At 32.9% G+C, this 23404-nt stretch overlaps 1 protein-coding gene across 7 annotated transcripts in view; it reads left to right on the forward strand.

Moving 5' to 3' along the window:
- Positions 1 to 2740: 2740 nt before the first annotated feature.
- EYA1 (EYA transcriptional coactivator and phosphatase 1) overlaps positions 2741 to 23404 on the forward strand; it is an 80450-nt gene continuing 59786 nt past the window's right edge. For 2 of the 7 annotated variants that reach the window (XM_087706950.1, XM_087706952.1), the window contains exons 1-3: positions 2745 to 5399; positions 10402 to 10451; positions 12121 to 12248. In XM_087706950.1, the coding sequence (XP_087563076.1) occupies positions 12125 to 12248 (124 nt within the window). In that variant the 5' untranslated portion in view covers positions 2745 to 5399; positions 10402 to 10451; positions 12121 to 12124. Of the gene's footprint in view, positions 5400 to 5795; positions 6018 to 10401; positions 10452 to 12120; positions 12249 to 13534; positions 13598 to 23404 lie in introns of all 7 variants that reach the window. The other 5 variants (XM_087706947.1, XM_087706948.1, XM_087706946.1 and 2 more) reach the window with 5 other exon arrangements.

The following is a 23404-nucleotide window of genomic DNA, read 5'->3' on the forward strand; positions in this document are numbered from 1 at the left end:
TAATGTAACATGATGTTATAGAATCACACTGACAAAAATAGTGGCTTTGTCAGTTTCAAAGAGTTAGGGTTGAAAATATAATTAGGTTATGAAAATATAATGTAAGATAATGTCAGGCACTTTTTAGCTCTGCAAGTTTCATTAAACGAACACAATCTCAACACAATTTTTCCTCAAGACAAGCAAAGAAGTCACAACTGTCAAATTTATCCTAATAATAATTATAGATACAGATAAGAAAGAACTATGAAAAGTTTAGGATGCTTAAAGAGTGTCAGGAATGAGATCTGAATGATATATGTGGATCCATCCTATCATATTTATACAGGGAAGTTTGTTGGTGGCTTGTTATTCATATATTTTTTCCTGATTGTATGTTCTTATTTTTTAATTGAAAGCAAGCCATTCTGAAAGTACTTTCAAGCGAAAGGAAGAAAAAATATCTAATCTATCTGTCTGTCTGTCTGTCTGTCTGTCTATTTATCTATCTATCTATCTATCTATCTATCTATCTATCTATCTATCTATCTATCTATCTTTCTATCTATCTTATATCTTATTTATATAAAGAATTTGCCTCCTGATTCCTGTTCTAGAAATAACTATCACAATAAGGACTTGGGTTCTTTACAGAATCTTCACTCTGTAAAGATATGAGTAAGATTTGTAATTGGTTCATTTTTTTATAAACATTCATTAAATTATTTTGTTATTTGCATTAAAAATAATGGAAAGAGATTGAGAGTCCAATAAAATCTAGTCAGAACGAAAGAAAATATTCCTATTATCCAAGGAGTATGTTGAACATTTATCTCTTAAAACTTGGGGTTCAGATGCTTTTTACAACATTATGTATGGTTAACAATAACATCTGTTGAATTTCACCACAATTTATTAATAATATCATTCAAATTGAGCATTCTGAATAACATTCACTGAAATTTATACATTTCTTCATAACTGGAGTAAATGGAACTTTTCAAGTTAGAAAACAGAAATAGCAGATTTGTCCTTCTCTAATTTTGTCTATTTGTTTACTCAAAGGATACATCTGCTCTTAAACTATCACCTGAAGCAATTAAACTTTTTAAAAATAAATGTATTGATAAGTGCATATTTCTGCTACTATGCCTAAAATGAATTGCTGGATCAATATAGGTAACTTTAAAATCCAACAGAATTGAGATAACTCTTAAATTAAAATAGTTTTCTTAATCATTATCTTCAGATTTTATCTGATTTGATATACATTTTTATCAGAACTTCCAAGTACTGCATCTGCTTGAGGGAACCTGCAGTATATCAGTTCCATATATCTCCTGTGCAAATTCACAAACAGAAGAATCATGTTTTGAAACTTCACAGCATTTCAGAAGCAGTTTTGTGATATATCACTAGGGACAGCTGTTCAAAAATATTTCATTGAATACAGTACTGTCAATGCTTGAATGTGCCTAAACTGGCTTTTATATGAACTTATATTTTAAGGAAAGAAGAATACCCTGTTAATACTTCTTCTAATATTCCTTGTGTGTATGGCATGGCCTAATAAATATTGTAGGCCATACCATAATATATCCTAATATTTCCATATATTTACAGTATTGCTAGTGCAACATCTGCATCCCAGCAAATGATTCCCATTCAGTATTAAAACTGCTTATGAAGTAAATTTCTATTTTAAAAAAACCAAAGATAGCAAGATATTATCTGAATGTCTTATGCTAACCATCTTTGCCCTTTGTTTCAATGTTTGAAATGTAAGAGATTCCAGATTGTTTGGCTTTGGACGTCATAGGTAAAGAACTATATCCCAATATTCCATACGCAGATTGGGAAGAATATCACACAGACCATTCTCGCTTCATCTCCAGAAGTTACCCTAGAGACCAGACTGCATTGTCTCCTTTTGATATTTACAGTACTAGCAAGCAAACAAAAAACTTTTGGTTTAGTCCAGCAGCATAAAATGAATTCTGAATTTTCAATAGGATTTTCTTGCACTGTATCTGAGTGATACCTGCTGATTTGTGTACTCCCAAAAGATAGTGTAAACTTTCCCAAAATATTTTAATGGAAGTATACCATTCTTGAAAGCAAATAAAATTTACCCTTTATTATTGTTTTATGGCACTGTGCATTGTTCTGGGGAGTAAGCAACTGCTTAAATATATTCAGAATAACTACAGTGGGCCTATGCTGTTTTAGTGGTCAAAGAAGTTCACTGAAGTATGATATCCTGATTTTAAATACATTAAATAAATTGATTTCAGTAGAATTTGCTACCAAATATGTTATGCATAAGTATTATAATTTGAGAGTGTGGATTGGATATTCAATGAGAAAGAGGAGGAATCAATGAGAAGTATTAGTAAATTAGTCCCACAAAAGAATACACAATCAAATTATAAAAAGTCACCAAGTATAAGAGCTTCATCTACTATGAAGACAAGAACAAATCAAATACTCAAAATTCTATTCCCCTCCGATGATATTATAGGTGGACAACTGCTGAAAAGCACTGTATTAAAACACATGTTAGAATAAAAAACATTTTTATGATGTTACTACCATATTTAACACTTTGTTAAATATTTGCTAGCACAGAAGTATAATTGCTTAGCAGCATGTTAGCTGTAGTCAGTATATAACCAATTTCATTGTATTTAAGTACAATGGCAATAAAGATTATACTTATAGTAAGTATACATCATTGTTTTACTAAATAATGCAAATTGAAAGCAGATCATTATTCCCAGGTCCATATGCACCTGTCTTATTTGAGATAGCTTACATCTTAATCATTAATCAATTAGGAATAGACATGATTTAAATACAGAGTACATAAAGTTACTATTGATTTGTGAAAAATTAGTTCAAGTCCAGTGTTTGCCATCCTGCGTCGTATTCTCTTTTCTTGCCTTTTGGGGGAAAAAATCATTACGTGTGTGTTTCAAAATAAATATAAAACTGCTTTTTCCAATAAAGTTTTGTATTAACCATGTACTTGAGAAATAAGACATTACTGTATATATTACTACAAATTAGTTAAACGAATTACTTATGAAAAGAACTCACAAAATAAGGAGCATTCTATGTCATCCTAAAAGTATTTTACCTTAGTAAAGTGTTTCAATGAAATTAAAACATTGCATATGATTTTATTGGCAATGCAGTTTAATATAACATTACAAATTCTACTTCGAATGTATTTAAGAATTAAGAGAGGAGATATATTATGAATATATGTGTCATGCCACAGAGGCAGACCTAACAGACATATGTGGATTTTGACCTTAACCTTCCATATATGGAAGTGTCTATCATGGTTTTGTTTTTTTTGCCTTCCCTAAGCAACCAGAGTCTGCTCAAGGCTGTCATGGCACAATTTCCTGGCCTTGTGGAAAGTTTACCCAATGTACTTTTTTTCCTGAAAATATGTAAGCTGGACATTGCACAATAAAGTATGTGCAAAGTAAAGTATGTTGATGTTATAAGTTTTATTTATAACAAACATTATTTGAAGTTAACTTTGCACAGTATTCCAATATTCAACTGTGTACTCATATTACTTGATGTTGCAATACATTCAGGCACAACTATACCCTTCGTTCAAAAACAGTTTTTACAGATATTTTAATATGTTTTAACAAATGATAGTTTTATCTTTGATAGTACATTATTTGTATTGGAATTGGACCAGTATTAATTTAGAAATAGGTGTGTTTTCTCAGATTGGTTAAATTGCTCAAAGCAACAAATATTAGCTATCTGGATTTCAGGTAATTGTCTTATCTAATAATTAGTTTTAAAAATTGTCTCTAAAGTTTTCCCATTCATGTTAATATTTAACATATGTAAAGCAATGTATATATGTCGTTATGCAGAGAAAATGAGTAAAAATAAGGATTATGCAGAATTACTACCCCCCCCCCAATTTTTTGAATCCAAGTAGAAGTGTATTTAAATAATTCATTTTGCCCACCATCGTTTTAATCGCTACATTATAAACAGTTGAAAGGTTGCTGGTTATTCTGTCAAATTGCTGGGGGTTGACACGGGTGAGAGGTTTAGCGTTTAACCTTCTTGTTCTCTTTCGTATTTTTGCCTCTTTAAGGAACAACCAGGAACAAAAATCCGATACGCATCCAAACAAGTGCAGACGCGGGAGTTGGTATTGCTGGATCGCCCTCTTTAGCTGTACTTAAGCAGATCAGGAGAGTGCCGCGAACTCTCCTTGGTCGCCTGCTTTGGGGAAGGCTTTCAGTCCATTCACCTCTCTCCCATCTCCCATCTCTGCTCCGAGCTAAGGAACCCGACGCTCGGCTAGCAACCTCGGAAGGTGCAAAGGGGGGCTTTTTTCCCCCCGCGCCGCCCGTTCTGCGAAGCTCTACGTGGCTCGGGAACGCCGGTGCCTCCGCAGCAGAGAGCCAGCCCGTCGGCCCGCTTCTTGACAGGGCGCGCTCAGCTGCATGTCTTTCCCCTCCACCCATCACCCACAGCTGTTTATGCACATGCCGCAGGATCCTTCATTTGCATACCAAAATTGCTTGCCAGCAAAGGTGGCCTCCGACGAGCCAGCCCAAAGCTGACTTCGATTGTTCGCCTGTTCAAACCAATAAGGGCGAGAGAGAGACTAGCTGTGGTTTGCATTAGGAATAAACAAAAGGGGACGAGTCGCAAGGAGGGTGTGTGTGTTGTTGGGGGTGGGGGGGAAAGAAGGCGGAAAAAAAGCCTTCGGGCTAGATTGGGGCAGACCTCCAAGCCTGGGCCAAGGTAGAGGCAAACGAGCGAGCGCCGGCGAGGCTTCGGCTGTTCCTTTGTCTGCTCTTCAGCGAACGTATCTCCGGCCGCGTTTGCGGAGAGCCGACGAGCTAACGAGCGAGCCGAGCGAAGCCTTGGTTTGCTGCGAGAGGATTTGAGCGGGAACTTAGGCGCGCGCCGATTTGGGAACTGGGTGCTGCTGCAGACGGACCCTTCAGTGCCACTTCCGACTTTAAGCCTTTCCTGGGAAAGTCCTCGTTGGCTGTTTTCAATTTCGCTCTGGAGACCCGAAGGCCCCCCTCCCCGCCCCTCCCGCCGCCGCCGCCGCCACCTCACTCACTCTCCTTTGCCTCACACAGACGCTTGGCAAGCACAGCCCGCGGCGGCGGCGGCAGCAGCAGCAGAAGTCACCCTCCTCACCCGCTCCTCGCCCTAAACGCGAAACTGTCCTCCAGAGCGAGCGGCGCTTCTAGGCTGCGCTTGGAGTGGGTCGGGGGTTACCGGTTTGTTTTGTTGTTCTTTTTCAACCAGCGCGGGCTGTTGAGCTTTTAAAGAATAAAACGATGTGAGCCACACTGGTTGGTTCACGTGAAGGGAGTACCTAACCCCGGGTGGATGCTGCAAAGCCGTTCGCTGTAAGTACAAACCTGTCTGTTTCGAAAACTGCATGGATTTGACAACTGTCCCTTCTTGTAAAAGGGTGAGAAAGCCCCCTCTCCCCCCCCCCACACACACAAACACATATTTTTGGCCCGGCTGAAGCTTTATAAGGAAGTCACCCACAAGACTGCTCTATGTTGCAAAAACAAGTTTTCCAAGCAACTAAGTGATCCCCCACCGAGGGATCATATGCACGTTTCTTCTCTCTCCCCCCCCCCGTTCCCATTCCTGTTAATACCTAATATACGTCACAATTTTTTTTTGCAGTAAAATTTGGCTGAGCTTCCTCTTTATGTAGACGTCTTTCAAGTCGTATGTTCTGTACTTCTAAAGTATTTATTGTGTTAAATTTGCTTGATATGACTGTTTAGTTTTCTCAAGTGTTCGCGGGTCACTGAAAATAAATAACCCAGTGATGAGTGATTTAAAAAAGATCCCTGAATTGGTGAAAGACAATTCAGAAGGAAAGAAAATAAATTTGGAGGAAGGATGTGTGGCAGAAATTTTGACAGCTTACTCTGAAGGAGGAAATCCTGGAAAAATTGCTGAGCATTAAAGGATGACTTTATCAAGCTATCTGACATAATTATAATGTAAGAGCTTTTCTATTTTTGGAAACTAAATGCTTACAATTAACTAGCATTAATACACCACTGTATTTATATGAAGCTTCTGAATTTCATCATTCATAAAAAATGTAAGTTTCATTTTTGACCTATTTTATAAATGCCACCAGATGTTTAAAACACCCAGACTATAATAATCATGTTAAATTAGCCTCAGAAAACAATGTAAGTGCACTTTACAAGGAAAATGATAAAATTTGAATTCAGAGTTTGAATAATAATAATAAACCAGCTAATATATTTTTCTGCAAAACAAAAATTAAACTGGCAAATTTTAAGAATAGTATATAGATATTAGAGTGTTTTATTTATATGTACATTTTTAAAGCACACCCTATACTATGGATCTTAATATTGCTAATTTTGTTCTTATTTTTCTGAAAGGTTTATACTTTTGTTAATCCATGTCACAATATTTGTTTAAAATAAAATATGTATTATTCAAATCTTGATACTATTTGGGTTGTAGTAGTCCCTTTAAATGACCTGTCTTAAACTTTTAGAAGCGGAATCCCTACACAGTGACAGATTTATAAAACAAGCCATTGTTTCATTTTTCATAAATATAGCAGGGAAGTACATGATTCCAAATGGCACAGAAAAAATGGAAGAATGGTTTGTTGTTAATGTTTTTGGGATTATTCATAGAATTAAAAAAATTCCCTGATTCAAAAGCAGAGATTGTATATATATATTTATCAAAAGTAAGATCTATTTTGTACGATTCAAAATGTTTTATTTATTTAGACATGGAAATAGACTTCTATGTCTATTTCAAAAGGCTGGTCTTCAGTTTTATATTTGAGTCATATGTCAATATATTTCATTAGTAATGCCAATATCTGTGGGGTAAAGATCCAATGCTAGTTAAAACCAGTTTTAATAATTCATGTAGTTTTGATACATGCATTATAAAGTAATTTATAACTTTATAACAAGTAACTCCATGTTTGAAATCGGCAACATTTCTAACTCTTGTAAATCAACTTTAAAAAAGGGAGGGGTGTTGAAAAAAGTAACTAAAAGAACTTTTGGGGGAATTAGATTATAACTGGCTGAATATAATTTATTAATTCAAATATAAACTTTAGAGTATTTTTACTTCAAAGAAATTCCTTTTGGTTAGAAGAAATGTTTTAAATTATAAATTCCTTTTTATAAGAATTGCTTCTAGCAATTTTTTAAAAAGTCTGGAAAACCAATCATTTAGACAAGTACCTTCACTTTACTTGCTCTGTGCTGTTGAGATTTAGAAACCCTTCCCATTTACAGTTTACTTTTCATGGAACATTATTAAGTTTCTGGCTTCATACATGATTTTCTGTCAGATGCTTTTGATTTGTAATTTACCAAAGTATAATAAACAGTGCAAAAGTCATGAATTTCCTTCTGCATCCTGAGCTCTGTGGTAGGGAAAATGTGATAAAATGTGTACCTTAAGTTCTGTTTGATGAACTCTTAAAGCAAGTTTGCCTTCTGGAAATAATTTCTGGGGTTGAAGAGCATGGTATTAACAGATTTAATGTGGCTATTCATTGGATTGTTGGAGTACTATGTGAGGTTTAACAAAATGAGAGAGACAAATTGAATATCAACAAAACCTACATCTGTGAAGAATTATGAAGTTAATTAGAAAAAAAAGACCAACTGAAAAGATTTTATAAGTTGGTCACAATTTAGTATTATTTGTGAAGATATTTAACAGTGCACTTTTATGTAGGCCTGCTCACAAGTAACAGAGCTGCATGAGTCTATTATCATCATCCTAATTGTCACTGTAATTTTACTAAATAAAGTTTAAAAGTGCATCATGTTTTTAGGAAGAATTAAAAAGCAGTTTTGCATTTTATCATGAAATGATTATTTATATGGCAAAGAAGTTCCAGATTTTGTTTTTTTGAAACTTATTGGTCTGATTTCACAATTTGATTTTAGTATATTGCATATATGCATTTTGCCTATATCTTCCATTTTTAGTGCATCAATTCTTCAGTTGATTCTAATAATTGCTGTAAACCTGCTCTATGGAATGATTTGAGAAGTAAAACTATTATTTTGAACAGCTTACACTTTCTGAGTAAATTTTTAAGCTACAGTAGATGTATATTAATTAAAGTACTAATAAGTATCATTCATCCATGTGTTAGTCTCTATAAATTGGTCATCATACTGCAATTACTCACTATAGTGTAATTTTGCATCCCCCATAGTCCTCCAAAAACATATGAAGTATAGTATTTTGTAAATTTTAACTAATGTCACCAACATCTGTGTCTAATTGTTGCTTGCATTTGCATTCTTGAGAGTAGATTTATTTTTCCTGTGCCACTCACTATGTGGATTCATTTGACCAATATAATAGGCGATTAGTAGTTTTAAAGTTATTTTGATTAAAGAATTATTTTTAAATAGTATAATGAATAACACATGACTTAAATAATTCTTAATAGGCAAAGGATTGCAACTGAATAACACAAAAATGAGGGTCTGGCAAATGAACTCTCACAACTTCCATAATATAAAAGATATGCAAATATTTGTATTATATATGATATCATATGTAACTCTAGCATACAAAAGACACAGTACTGTATTATTGTACATGAAAGGCACATTATATTCTATGTATTAAATTATATATATATATATATATATATATATATATATATATATATATATATATATATATATATATATATATATATATATATATATATATATATATATATATACACACACACACATATATAGGCAGTTAATTTAAAATACTAAAATATCTGTATACTTAACAACAGATAGTTTTAAGCATACTACTTTCCCATCTATAATTTATTGAAAGTACAAGAAGCGGGAGACAACATATCCTAAATGTGCAGTTTTGAGTATTAGAGTAAAATGTTTAAATTTAACACGTCTTAAAAAATCTTGAAAGAATATGGTTTAGTTGTTGCAAACATACACTTGATAGTTTGAATTAGCTTTTTATGGCCTCTTAAAAATACACTATGTGGAATTTTAAAACAACACAAGAAAAATATTGTAGTTGTTCTATCTCTCTTACAGCATGCTTTTTGCCCTTATGTGTAACATTATATGTTGTCTGGCTGCTTATAGGAGTGGTGTGTGCTTTCTAAAGTAGTAATTCTGTCTAAGATTAAAAATAACAAAAACTACAAACACATAAGTGAGATTTGCTTAGATGACTTTTATGGCACTTAAAATGCTTCATCTCTCTTGTCTTTGTTCTGTGATCATCTAGGAAATGTCTGTTCAGATTGGGATCCTGAATTTAGGTTTTTTAAAGATAATCTATGCCATAACTGGAGAAATTTTATTTGTACTTTTAAGCTAGCAGTGGATCTTTACCTGAGATATGTACGGTATATCACCTGCTCTTTAGAAATAAATTTTCTGTCAAGTCTGTTCTTAAATACAGATTATTTACAGGTTATTTTGAAATTTAAAATCCAATCTACATTGTAAGTCTGAAAAGATTCTGATTTTTTTGAAAGAAAAAGTTAATTGTCTTGAAGGATGATACTCATTGAGAACATATAGTAGCTTTTTTAGCAATACCATTTTTGTATGTGGAATTCATAATTTAAAAGACTGCATAAAGTTCATTTTTTCTGAAGCATGTATGGTTATTTTTAGCTTAATTTAGATTAGTGGAGGAGTGCACAGATCGAAGACTAGAGACTCTCTGGCCCAGTTAGACATAAAGAAACTTCACAGTTGATTTATAGAAGTATAATATAGCTGTATTTTACATGCTTAGCATTGACTTGAAATCTTTTTAAACTATATGGAATCTGAACTTTAAAACATAAATTGGGTGAAAAAATAAAAATTAACTTGCTAGACATAAAAGACTGTAAAGGGTTAAAGAGTGGGAGGGAGATATATTTCGCTTAGTGATAATAAAAGCTGGCTGATAGATCTTTAGAGGGTGTTGGAGTGTTAGAGCGTCTTTCCTTAAAATTGCTTGCTCTGTTAATAGCTTCCTTACCTAGGCACTTCTTCCTAAACTACTCTAGGAAGACAGCTTTACATGTTGATTGGGGGAGGGGTAATGCAGTGTGCAGCTGTCATAGACAAGTGATGAATCACTATCCCGTCATTTGGCTGCCTTCCCCATGACATGGGCAGGAGGGGGAAAGACCTGCTGGAGGAAACAACAGTTGAAGCTTCAATTTAAAGACAATATGTCTTTCACCGAAGTACTGTCCCCCTCCTCTTTAGGTTAAAAAACAGCATTATGATCCCCAGCAAGATTTCTTTGTTTAGTTAGATTAAGACTTGACATGAACATAGGATAACATAGATTTCTGTTTGTGTCCCTGGTTTGCAGGTGTAAAAATCCCAAGTCAGTTCAGATGTTGCTGCTTCATCCTTTCGCAGGTAAGGTTAAACTGAAAGCCACTTCTCTATGGAAAGAAAAGCTTAGAATGAAGTTGTGTTTGTTTACTTCAAGTGACAAATACACAAATGAGATTTCTTTCTTAATTTTAAACTGGACAAATGTTTTTACTCTTTGAAAAGTATTTTAAATATTCTGAAATGATTATTAAAAAATACTTTTCTGAATTAAAAAATATTCTGTTAGTTGGAATTTTTTAATCACAGTGATACAAAGCCTTGTATATGTTGGAAAAGTAGTGCATTTTTAAATATAAATTTGATAAACAGACCCATTGTCAAAAGAATTTATTACAAGAAAGCAGTTGTCAGTGTTGAAAAATAAATACATTACAACGAATTTTGAAAAATATGCTTCTTTGCATGGGTTTGACAGAATATGAGATAAGTCTGGAAAGATTTGGTTCTGTTGCTTTTGAACTTTTTAAGTATAATTTAAGATAGTATTTTACAAAAAAAATCCTCCAAGCAAATTTGAAAATCCAAACTAGTAAGTTTATTAGCATTTTGGAAAGTCTACAATTGATACTAATGATGTTTTCATATTGTAAAAATGAATAATGTATTCTAGCACTATTTCTTTATTCAAAAATCATTTTTATTTCAGAATGTGTGTTTTGACCATTGTCCTAACATATATATTATTTAACTATTAAAAACTTGGCTGTTCCGGCAGGCCTGGGGCTGTTGACCTCACTGTTGAGGTCCAGCCCTGATTAGAATGAATGTATGAGGGTGTTGCTGTTTTTAAACTGTTTCTTTTCTCGTTATGTGCTTTTTTCTCTTATTTTTTGTAAGCCGCCCAGAGTCCTTCGGGATTGGGCGGCATATAAATATATTAAATAAAATAAAATAAATAAATAAAAATAAAATAATTATACAAAGCACAAATGGAAATTTATGATAAAAACTGGTATATGTAAGAATGTCAGTATTTTACTAAAGCATAGTTAAAGGAGAAAACATTGGCAATTTTGTACTTAGCTCAGTTTTTATTTTCTTTAAATGACAGTTCAAGTACCGCAAAGTGCTAAGGTATATTAATGCTAGAACCACTCATTGTGCATTGGTCTTATCCTTTTTCAGTGGGGCACACTTTATGTAATCCACAAAGCAAACACGAGAACAGACATAATAATATTTTAATGCTGCATTTGTTTCAATAGAAACATAGGAACAATTAAGTAGTTTGCTAGAGTAAACACATACATCAGGAATATCTCATTCCTTGTCAGTAGACTGGAGGTTCAACTATTGCTTCAAGTGTTTTCTTTGGTTTGGCAGCCCATTAAATTGTAAATGGGTGGTAAATTATATGCAAGCAAGTAGTATTACTTTTTAATGCGCTATTATTGCCTCTGACACAATAATTTATACAAATCCATAGTTACATTGTAAGAAATAACTTGTTTTTGCTATGTTAGGGTTCTCATTAGACATTAATGCATTGTGTATGAAAAGGTGCAAAACTCCTTAACTGGGAATAAGATCCATTGGATTTTATTTCTTACAGACTTTCCAAAGCTATAAATATATGTAGATTTGCACTTAGAGAAATGATTGTGTGTTTGAGATAGAAAAAATAATTATAGACATAGCATGTGAAAAGTCTTGATTGTTTTTATATAGTTAAATTTCTTTCTTTTTTTAGGTCTATGGAAATGCAGGATTTAGCCAGTCCACATAGCCGTCTGAGTGCTGGCAGTGAGTCCCCTAATGGTCCAAAACTTGATAATTCTCACCTAAATAATAATTCCATGACACCCAATGGCACAGAAGGTTAGTTTCTGATTGTGTATGTTGCCTATTATATATACATCATTATGTAATTTACAAACAATATACAATTTTGTGTTAGGCCTTACCCTTACATTTGGGCTTTACTATTTGAATGAAAGTGGAGAACATATGCTGGAATGTTTCTCCAGTTCTCTGCATAAAGGCTAGGGATAACTAACCTTTTCATCTAGCTGTTTGTTTGTTTGTTTGCTGATTTTAAGCAGCAGCTTTGTTTTGGCATCTGAAAGTTACTATCATGACTTTCAGTTTAGCATCTTAGAAACCAGACTTCTCTAGTAGATATGAAAGAATGCTTAACTAGATAAATTCTGCTACTGTATACATTTTTAATGAATAGAAGGTGGTGCTAGAGACCAATTATAGTTTGTTTATAGAGGTTTTGAAGTTTGCTGTTGGTAATGTTTCAGGATTTTTTAAAATCTTTCACGTTAACATGGTTAATTTGCCACTAAATGAAATATTGTCATCTATAAAGAAAGTAACATGGACTATTAGGTTGATGACTCTAGTTTAGGTCTATATTTTAAAAAGATTATTTAGTATGAAAATGTGCAAAATTGCAATTTAATATGTTAAAATGCATAAGCACATGGTGTTATAGGAGATGCAAATGTAAAGGACTTGTTAGCATTCCAATATGCATTGAATAAGGCTATTAGCACAGCAATATTTTAGGGAAATTACACATACAATATGTTGTGTAGGACAAATTAACCACTTCCTTTGAAATATTTGAAAAATAGGAAAATGTAACTTTTTTATAAGAAAGTTTAATATATTAAAAGAAAAAATGTTTTGTTTCATTTGTACATATACTGCATTCCTTTAACCCATCCACTGACCATTGTCATCCCTCTCTCCCAACCATCTTTACTCTCAGTTTTAAGTAAAAATTACTTGTATATACTTAGAAGGACATCTGAATGGGAAAGGTGTGCTACTTTATAATATTTTTGGTTTGGTGTATACTTTATAAGTATACGTATGATGAGTAAAATATGTTGATAACTATTCTGGAGTTAACAATTTTAACTAATGAAATCTCAAGAGTTACTCTTCTTTCTAAACAAACCTATCAGGATGTTAAGTTAAAATTATTTTAATACAACAATTCCAAGTAATTGAGAGAAGGAACAGAACTTAAAATGCCTTATCAATTTAAAAGAAATAAAACTTTTCTGATGGATATTATATATGTGTGATTCTGTGACATATATGGAAAAACTACTAGCATTTTATTTTATTTTTTTGCAATTTTCCTTTAGGTGACATGACTCTGCTCAGCACTGCAGACTGGTTGTTAAATGTTAATACACAGACCACTGCAGGTTTGTGTAGCCAAGATGAATGCAAAATTGATAGCATGCATTTTAAGATTTGCAAAGTTGTAAGATTCTGACTATTGTTTATTAGTGGTGTTAGAACTTTATTGAAAGGTAATTAATTCACAGTACTATGTACATGTACTTGAAGTAAGCTTCATTGATTGCTATAGGATTTCTTGTGTGTCTATATAGAAAAGCATACAGTGGGATACAGTGACAGTTCCTTTATCTTCTTAAAATGAATTTGATATTTGTTAAGAGGAGTTTCCTTTCCTATTCCCCTTTACTTTACTTTGATTATTTTGACAAGGATTTGGAGGATACTCAGCTTTTTAAGACAGACAGATAATACTCATTTTTAAATAATAATGTTGGATTTGAACAAAGTATTTGTGGAAATGCAGTCCATATTTTGTTCTTGCATGCTTCATGTGAATTTTTAGTGTAAGGGGTTAGGGTTAAATAAATAGGGTTAAACCTATTTAGTTTACATGAAAAATAATAAAGGTAAAGTCTTCCTTGACACAAACCCAACTCTTGATGATTATCCACACAATATTCAAATGGTTTTCCATTCCTTTCTTCCACAATATTTCTTCCAATTCTCTGCCTATAGCCTTGTGTTCTTGGTGGTCTCCCATCCAAGTACTAGTTTGGTCCAATCATACTTAGCTTTCAAGAGTTAGCTAAAATGTTTGTGTTCTGCTATAGATAAAATAAGAAGAGTGATTGAATAATCACAAGGTTATTGCTAGTTAGTGATAAGTAATTTGTGTAATGTCTTAATATAAATGCAATAATGTTATAGTATATGGAAGAAAGAAATTTGAGTTTCTATAGGGACTTTTTTGCATGTTATAAAACTGATCTCAAAGCAAAGTTATATTACTGTTGAATGTATTTGAATTTTATACAATCCAAAGTGCTTTAAGTGATTTAACAGAAGAATATGAAACTGCTCTGTTTCAATGCTTTATTCTTCCATTCCTTTCAAATGTACTGCAAGATATTATTTTCTATTATCCTTTTTGTGAGATAAGTGGAAGAAAAAAAATACTTTGTTATAGTCCAGTTTATTTCTCTAACATTTTTAGGAAACTGAGGCTACAATGTATAGTATCTACTGCCTTGGGAATAAACTCACAGGATTTAATCAAACTCACTTGTGCAAAGAACTTTAGAGTAAATCGTAGTATCTGAATGTCTTATGGCAACATGCAGACAATATTTTCTTAACTTGTGCATAAATATGTTTATTCAGAAGGAAGTCAAGATCACATTGGTAGGACTTGACATAAATTGCTTGATTATTACTTATGTTTGAGCATTTTATGCGTTTATATATATGTAAGTTTTAATCTGAAGTAATTGAAACTCATTCATACCTTAATCACTGAGAATTTATTGTACATCAGATCTATGTTCCTTGAACTTATACCAAGAAAAGATTTATAACTTTGGTTTATTACTTGTATATTTTTTCCTTCTCATATATTTTCCCAGATTAAAATGTACTATAGAAAACTTAATTAAAAGTTGGCAGAGATACTTAGATTCCTAACAAGAAATAATTTTTTTCAAATGCATTTTTCTATATACAGTGTGAGAGTATGATTTGTATATAAAACTTTAACTATTTAAATAGTTTGAGTTTCAGTGTAGCAGTTGATATGAAAAATATGATGGGCAGGTTATCAAATACAGTGGGAATTATGCATCCTGCATTTTGAGTCTGAATTTATAATGTAAAAGCATTTGAGGATCACAGCAGACTCCACTTCCACTGTTATGAAAGGAGAAGCATACTAAAGATTTCTTTTACCCTCTCTAGAGTGTATCAATTTTCTTCAAAGGCAAACTTGTTGCTAGTAAAGATTTAAAATGATTATAATATTGAAGTTAACTAGTTGACATTAGACACTGATTTTGGATTACTGTAATAAAAATGATGATTGCATATGCTAATGTATAAGTTGTAATATTTAGTGATTTAAATGTTGCAATTTCACCATAGCATTGGTATTATTATTTTTTCTTGTGCACCTGCTTATGTAGCATCATTCTTAGAAATACCATACACCAGTGGTGGGATTCAAGTAATTTAACAACCAGTTCTCTGCCCTATAATTTCTTCCAACAACCAGTTCACCAAACTGCTGAGAAAGTTAACAACCGGTTCTCCCAAAGTGGTGCAAACTGGCTGAATCCCATCACTGCCATACACCATCTAACACTGGAAGTAGATATCTTTTACAGGGCAAGTAAAAGTATCCCAGAAGTTCAGCATTATGGATTCTTTTCAGCAACAAGTGCTGTTTACAGAGGAGCCAATTTCAAAAGTGGGATTTTGCTTTAGGGAAAATTATCCAGAACAACTGGATGATTTGGGACTTCAGTCCAAAAATATGTAATGTGCATGCGTAGGTCTTTTTTTGTGTGGAGAAAAGATGTAATAAATGGTTACGCAGAAACAGCCTTTTGATAAGAAACGTTAGTGGAAAAAAGTAGCAGTTTTAGAACAATAACATTCTGGTTTAAGCTTATTGGACAAGGTTATAGGCCATAAGGGCAGTTTCTGCAGATGAAACAGCAGTTCACTCTAGTTTCCAAAACACTTGCAAAGTGACACTTGCCTAAAAGTCCTGTAGTGCAATTTGAAGTAGAGGAAAGAATGTATTGCAGATATACAATACTAGTATACAATAGTTATACTATTTTTTTCATTATTCATCTTTCTTATATTGAATACCAAAATATTCTGCTATTAAACATTAGCAATAATTGTTTAAAGTGTATGTTAACTTTAAGCTATTGTGTTCCACTTTGAACCTGGGTGAACAGTTTTATTATAAGCAAGAAATGCATCTTGAGTTCTTGACTAAAGGTACATGGAGTCTGTACCTTGTTACATATTTTATAAATTTGAATATTGATATTTGTTTTATTGATGACAGTAGGTTTTTGAAGTTAGTTTTTCTAAATATGGATATATTTATTATCTCTTCTTGTTTCCAATTGTTCACTGCAGAACCATTTGCTGAAATTACAATTACATATTTGGTCATACTATTCATGTCAAAAATTAAATCACCTTGATAATATAATGGATAAATAAAAGTCTATGTACTTTATTACAGTTTTACTCTGCTATAAGAGTTTTTAAAAAGAATTCATAAAAAATAAGTTGCAGCTGTGAATTACTTGCAGCTGAAGCACAGTACTAATGACAGTGTGGAAATACAACCATCAACAAAACTTTTCAAAATTATATCCTTAAATAAAATACAAACAATACAGTATACAATAAAGTTAAATATATTTTCTAATAATAGACCAAACCAAAATTGCTGAATGTGACTTTTTTTTATATAATTTGTTACACTTATATGTTTATTTATTAGTGTTAGATGTACTGGCAAGCTCTAACCAGTAACTTCAAACCATTACAAAGAATAACATTTTTATTATATCTGAAACTTTTGATGGATCATGCATTAGAGACTGTTGGGAGGAAAAGAGAGGCAAATGGAAAAATAAAAAATGAAAATAATTATTTATAGATGATAAGAAAAAATATAATGTGTGAAATAGATATTACTAAGATATAAGAGTTTGAATATACATTTTTAACATAAACAATGTTGATTGATGAAACCAATATGCAGGTTTTACTGAGTATTTTGAATTTGAGTCCAAATCTCAAGTATCCATTTGGAGTCTTTCTGGTGTGAAACATATTGCTATTGCTTGCTGATGGTACATATTCACTGGGAGTTCAGTACTGTACATAGAAATAATCCTTTATTTTATCCTAATTATGATAATCCTATGAAGAAGATTGGGTTGAAAGTGAGATTGAGTGACCTCAAATCAGCCAATGAGTTTCAATGGCTAGGATGACCTGTATCTCAGTCCTCCTAGTCCAATACCTTAACTACCATATTACACTGTTTAATATATTTTATGTATTTGTACTGTTTTACCTCATTCCATTGTCTATGTTTTGCCAACATTGGAATGTTACTCTTGGATGTATCATTTAAATATTATGTACACCTCTGTGAAAATACTACATAGCCTTTGCCCTGCACAAATCAAGTAATATTAAAATGAGGTGTCTCTAGTCCTCTTCAAGAACCTAACTGCAGAAATAAAATAAATTATATAGTTTAAGGTATATTTAATAACCTAGAACAGTGATGGTTAATCTTTTCAGCACCGAGTGCCAAAACTGGAACGTGTACATGTGCATATGCACGTTTCAGAGTGCTGGAACCTGGAAGAGAGCAGCTGGCCATTGCACATGTTGCACGGTGGTCAGCTGCTCTTCTGGGTTCTGGCATGCACATGCATGGTGGTCAACTGCTGTCTTCCAGGTTCTGGCAGGTATAGGTGTACTGACCAGCTGATCTTCTCATGAAGCTAGCTGAACTGACATGCATACATGCACTGGAACCAAGAAGAGATCAGCTGCCCAGTGTGCATGCATGCACCAGAACCCAGAAGAGCAGCTGGCGATGGTGCGCGTGCCCGCAGAGAGGGCTCTGTGTGCCATCTCTGGCACTCGTGCCATGAATTCGCCATCACAGCCATAGAAGTAAACCAAAAGAAAATTTGGAAACATTACTTTAGAACTTTTCAATGGATGGGAGGGAGGAGGGAGGGACAGAGATTGGGAAGGAATATAAATAAATAGATTCACTTATATATCTCATATGATTCAGTGACAGTTGTCTTCCAGGGTTCATAGGTTTTGACAAGGAAAAACATTGCCTATTTACAATAGGTATTGCCCACTTACAGACCTGTTTCTTCTGGAATTTAAAGCCATCTGCTTTAAATCTTCTCCATAATTTAAAACTATTATACAATGATAAGATACTGATACTAGAGCATTCTAGCATCCTCTGAAATTATTGAACTCTTGTTCAATAATTCACAGCATTTCAATGCTTTAAGTATATAGAAGATAACTATCTTGAGATATTCCATGTCAGATATGTTACTTTTTAAAATGATGAAAGTCCCTTTGCCTTTAATCAAAGTAATAAATGTCTATGTTACCATATACTTTTGCTTTTACCTTTAATAAAAGTGTTACTTAGGGAGGATTATGATAGCATTGAAAAAAATCTGATCTAGTTTTAGACTTTGTGTAGCAGCTGTCTAATGGCAAAAGCAAGAACTGCAGTTCTCCCTGGCTGTCTGACTTCAAAGCTGACTAAATTTTTCAGTTTCACTAAGCTTCAACTTATTCCATCAATGTTTATGAATATTTACACATTTTGTTTTCTATATATTAAAATATAACAATATTTTAAATTTAACAAATTAAGTGGATTAAAGAAATATTTGCTCTTATCTTTAGATTAAGTGATGAATAATTCATTCTGAAACAGGAAAAAAAATACTAGTGCCACCAAAACAAAATGAACATGATATTCACACAGTGAAATGGACATCATAAGAATCCATATATTTCAATCTGGACACATTCAATACTTTTTATGAAGAGTCATCTGGTGGGGTTACACATGGTACTCCATATACATTGTTTTGGATTGATCTTGAATTTAAAAATATAATTTACTTATTTTGATGACCTTCACATATTATATTAATAGACAAGGCATACAAGCAGATACCATGCCACCACAACCTATTTTTAATACTATTTTTGTGTGTGAGTGTGTACATACACAAATATAGTTACTGTATAATTAAAGGGTTAATTTCCTCTTCACTCATATTGTAATCCAAATCTTGATTAAATTGTTTTGATTGCTGTAATTATAAAATTCTGTTTCTGTTCAAATATAGTTGATGCTAACCCTTATGATTATCTAATACTGGCCATAGAAGCATCTACTCCAGAACTTTTGGTTAACTGTTCTATCTTCTGTCTGGCTAGCACTGCTGTATTCATAGAATTTTAGAGTTTATTAGTTTTAAATGTGCTTTGTAATACTTTTAAAAATAATTAATTGGATTAAATGTTATGGACAGAATTTACCCTTACATAGAATTTATCTTCAGGTTAGAGCTGATCAAAAGATTAAAATGTGGGATATACAGCTTTCTATCATTCAAGCAGTGCATTTAATGCATATGTAAATCCTCAATCAAGAATTAAAAGCAAAAAAGAAAGAGAGAGACAGATAGAAAGAGATCTTATCCCCATGCCCTATAGTGCTGTCCTCTGGGAATTGTAATAGTACCTTGAAGAATCGCTTCACTGCTGCTATTTTTAATATCTTCTTGTCTGTATGTAAAATGGTACTGGAAAGATGTTTTTGTTCATTCTTCCTATTGTTAGTAGTTAATGTTTTAAATAGATAGGAAAAGAGACTAAAGCAAAGGTTTACGAAAACTGTTCAAAATCCAAACCTGAAAGGAATGTAGGGACCATAATATTTCGTGTGTGTGTGTGTGTGTGTGTGTGTGTGTGTGTGTGTGTGTGTGTGTGTGTTTGTTCATAGATTTTCACGGGTGTAGGTATGCTGGTCTTGTTATATTTGGGTCTTTTCCCATGTAAGATTGAGATTGTCTTGGCAACGTTTCAGCGAGGTCTCACTCGCCATCATCAGGCTGGGTTTTGGGCTGGCTTTTGAGCCCAAAACCCAGCCTGAAGATGGCGAGTGATATACATACATACATACATGTGTGTCTGTGCGTGTGTGTGTGTATGCGTATGTATGTATGTGTATACATACATACACCTTTCTATTTCTGGCTCAAAACTGCACCTTTTATTATTCTGCTGTTTTTTTGTAGAGATTACTTTGTAATCAGTACACTTGTTTAAAAATGAATGTTCTGAAAAATTACTAATCGTAGATGTTTTTTAGATATGAATTTGACAATTATATGTAAGAACTTCATTTCTTTTTAACTTTATAAATTTATAAGAAAGTGAAAACAAACAAAAATTTAGCACATACATCAGAAAACACTTCTGTTGGCATTATATGTGCTATTTTGAAGTACTGATTTGTTAACTTCATGATAATTAATTGATTTTTATTCATTCAAATCTAAAATAGCTAATTTTGCTTGCCTAGTTCTTCATTATTTGCTATGTCTCTATAAGTCTATTTGTTAATATTGGGAGAAGGAAGGAAAAATACAGGCAAAGGAAAGAAGGAAGGAAGGAAGGAAGGAAGGAAGGAAGGAAGGAAGGAAGGAAGGAAGGAAGGAAGGATCTCAAATTTGTCATTACATTACTTTACATATTGGCACTCAAAAGAAGGTAGCTGTACATTTTGTAAGTGTGTATAATTCCAAAACAAATTCTATATATTTTACTATATTTATAGAATTCTGTATTGTGAAATAAATGTAACAAATGTGCCTTGGATAAAATTTTCTTTTTTCATAAAATAACTTGCATGACTTTTTAGGTGGCTACATATAGAACTCACCCACACACTTGCTTTAAAGACATCTGGTTGCTATCTTGGTGCTTAACTATGTGTTACATCATTGTGTAGCATGTGCCCAATCTTCATATGACTTCCATTTTTATGCACCTCTTGTATATGATAGTCTAGATTTAGATTAAGCCACACATATATCTTAAAAACAAGCAGAAATTATGCTTGACAGTTTGTTCTGGGGAAAGGAGCATTTTATTTTGTATTAAAGTATCTTATTCTGGAGGAAATTATGTCTGCAGTGTATTTGCTCTGACCCTAGTCTGATTTAGATCCTGTTTGCTTAAGAAAACTTTTGAATATATAATTAGCATACAACATAGCTTGATCTTTATCAAATGTTTGTTTGTGTGTGTGTTTGTAAGTGTCTGATGTAGTAACTGTTGTAACAAGATCAGGATAAAAGGGATAAAATTAAGATAAAGGGTATATCATATTTAAGATCATGTTAGATTTGAAAAGGGGAATAATTGGCAATATAGGGAAAATATAGTCAAAACTAGGCAAAATTCCTGCAGTGATTGAATAAGGTTTCCATTTGCTCAAATAGTGGAGTTTTTTAAATGTGGTACAAGTGGTTTTTGTACACATTTGCTGCATTCCAAAGCATATTTTTCTTTAAAATAAAGAATGAATGTTGAAACAACTTACAATATATTTCTGTTTTAACTCTTGAAACTGCTTTGAGTATATGTCATTTTGCTGCCAAACTTTATAGAAAATTCTTCCAAGCTCTTACTCCTGTATCATACTGTATACTTTTAATTGCAGCAATTGTTATGTGCGGCAAAACAATTTTTCTCTGCTTCTTAATGCTTGTGTATGCCAAACAATCTATGAAAGCAATAATGTATACATGTATATTGTGTTTATTTAATTGAATTTGATTTTTCCCCCATTTGCCTTTATGATGTTTGGTGATTAAGGCTTTCCTTAATAGTAGGAAAAGTTGACTATAGAAAAGCCCAGCTTCATATTTTACAAAGTAAAGTGTTATATTCTGTTTTCTTCACTTTCTTTGCTCAGTTTGGCATTTGTAGAAATAAAGTAACTACTGTTTCTTCTACATTGTGTACTATCAAAAAACAGTGCAAATTGTTTAATATTTTATAGATGCTTGAAGCCTATAAAAGAACTTTTATCATATCATGCAATATGATGGAGGAAAACTCTTCTAAATAAGTTAAATTCTTACTGTAATTGGCTTCGTTTGTCAGTTCCCATAAGGATTTGGGTCCTTGACAGTCAATAAAGCTATAAAAACAATTCCTCAGGATTGAATAAAACATTTTCTAACCAGCCAGTAGAAATAGGATATTTCATTCTTTATACTTTAGTAACTCAAAAAGGACAGAAAGATAACTATAGTTAACATTACTTAGGTACAAAGAAAGTAACTATATATTTTCTCTTTAAAAAAAGGCATCTTTACAAATTCTTACCATTATACTGATTTATTATATTCCACATTGATAACACATACTGTGTTAACTATTCAATTGGCTTTTTTGTATATTTTATCTATATGTGCAACAATGTTTAATGTAAGATAATGACAACATCTATGTTTTAATGTATTTTAGTTTTAATAACTAAATAAATGAGCTTGTCCTGTCATGCTACTCTACAATTAGCAGAACTTTAAAACAGGAATAAAGAATAGAATAGAAATGTTTGGAAGTGTGGCCTCCTTTTGACACTGGGCCATGGAGAATTTCTAGACCGTATTTAATTGCCATTATTGCCTTCATCATGGTTCATCTAAACAAGGAATGTAGCATGCTGGAGTTACAGTGAAGTCAAGGATTGGCTAGGCTGCTCATGAACATTATGGAACTGGGCCCAAGTCTGATGAAAATATGCACCTCTGCATGCACAATACACACACGTGTACCAGGTCATCCACATGCTTTTTCCATTTAGAGTACTTTATTGTCCCAGAGAGGAACAGATTGAGGGTAAAAGAAGAATGGGATGACAGAGAATGAGGTGGCTGAATAGAATCACTGAAGCAGTAGGCCTGAGTTTAAATGGACTCCAGAGGATGGTAGAGGACAGGAAGGCCTGGAGGAACATTGTCCATGAGGTTGCGATGGGTCAGACACAATTTTGCAACTAACAGCAACATTTTCCCAGTAGATATGGAAAATGATGGGTACTGCTTACGATGCTGAGGGAAGCCCAGATGCCTCCAGACTTTTCCGCCAATTCTTTATAAAATTATACCATATGAAAAAAAAAAAATAGAACAGAACAGTTGGAAGGGACTTTGGAGTTTTTCTAATCTTTCAAGGTCCCTTTTTTAACTTATGCTTTCACCTCATAGAATAGAGAAGGTTCTTGTCTGAAATCCTTAAAAGCACCTGTTGATCAGTGT

Source organism: Thamnophis sirtalis, unplaced genomic scaffold, assembly GCF_051295495.1.
Source record: "Thamnophis sirtalis isolate CommonGarterSnake01/CBP01778 unplaced genomic scaffold, rThaSir2_p1.2 scaffold_2, whole genome shotgun sequence".
Taxonomy (NCBI): domain Eukaryota; kingdom Metazoa; phylum Chordata; class Lepidosauria; order Squamata; family Natricidae; genus Thamnophis; species Thamnophis sirtalis.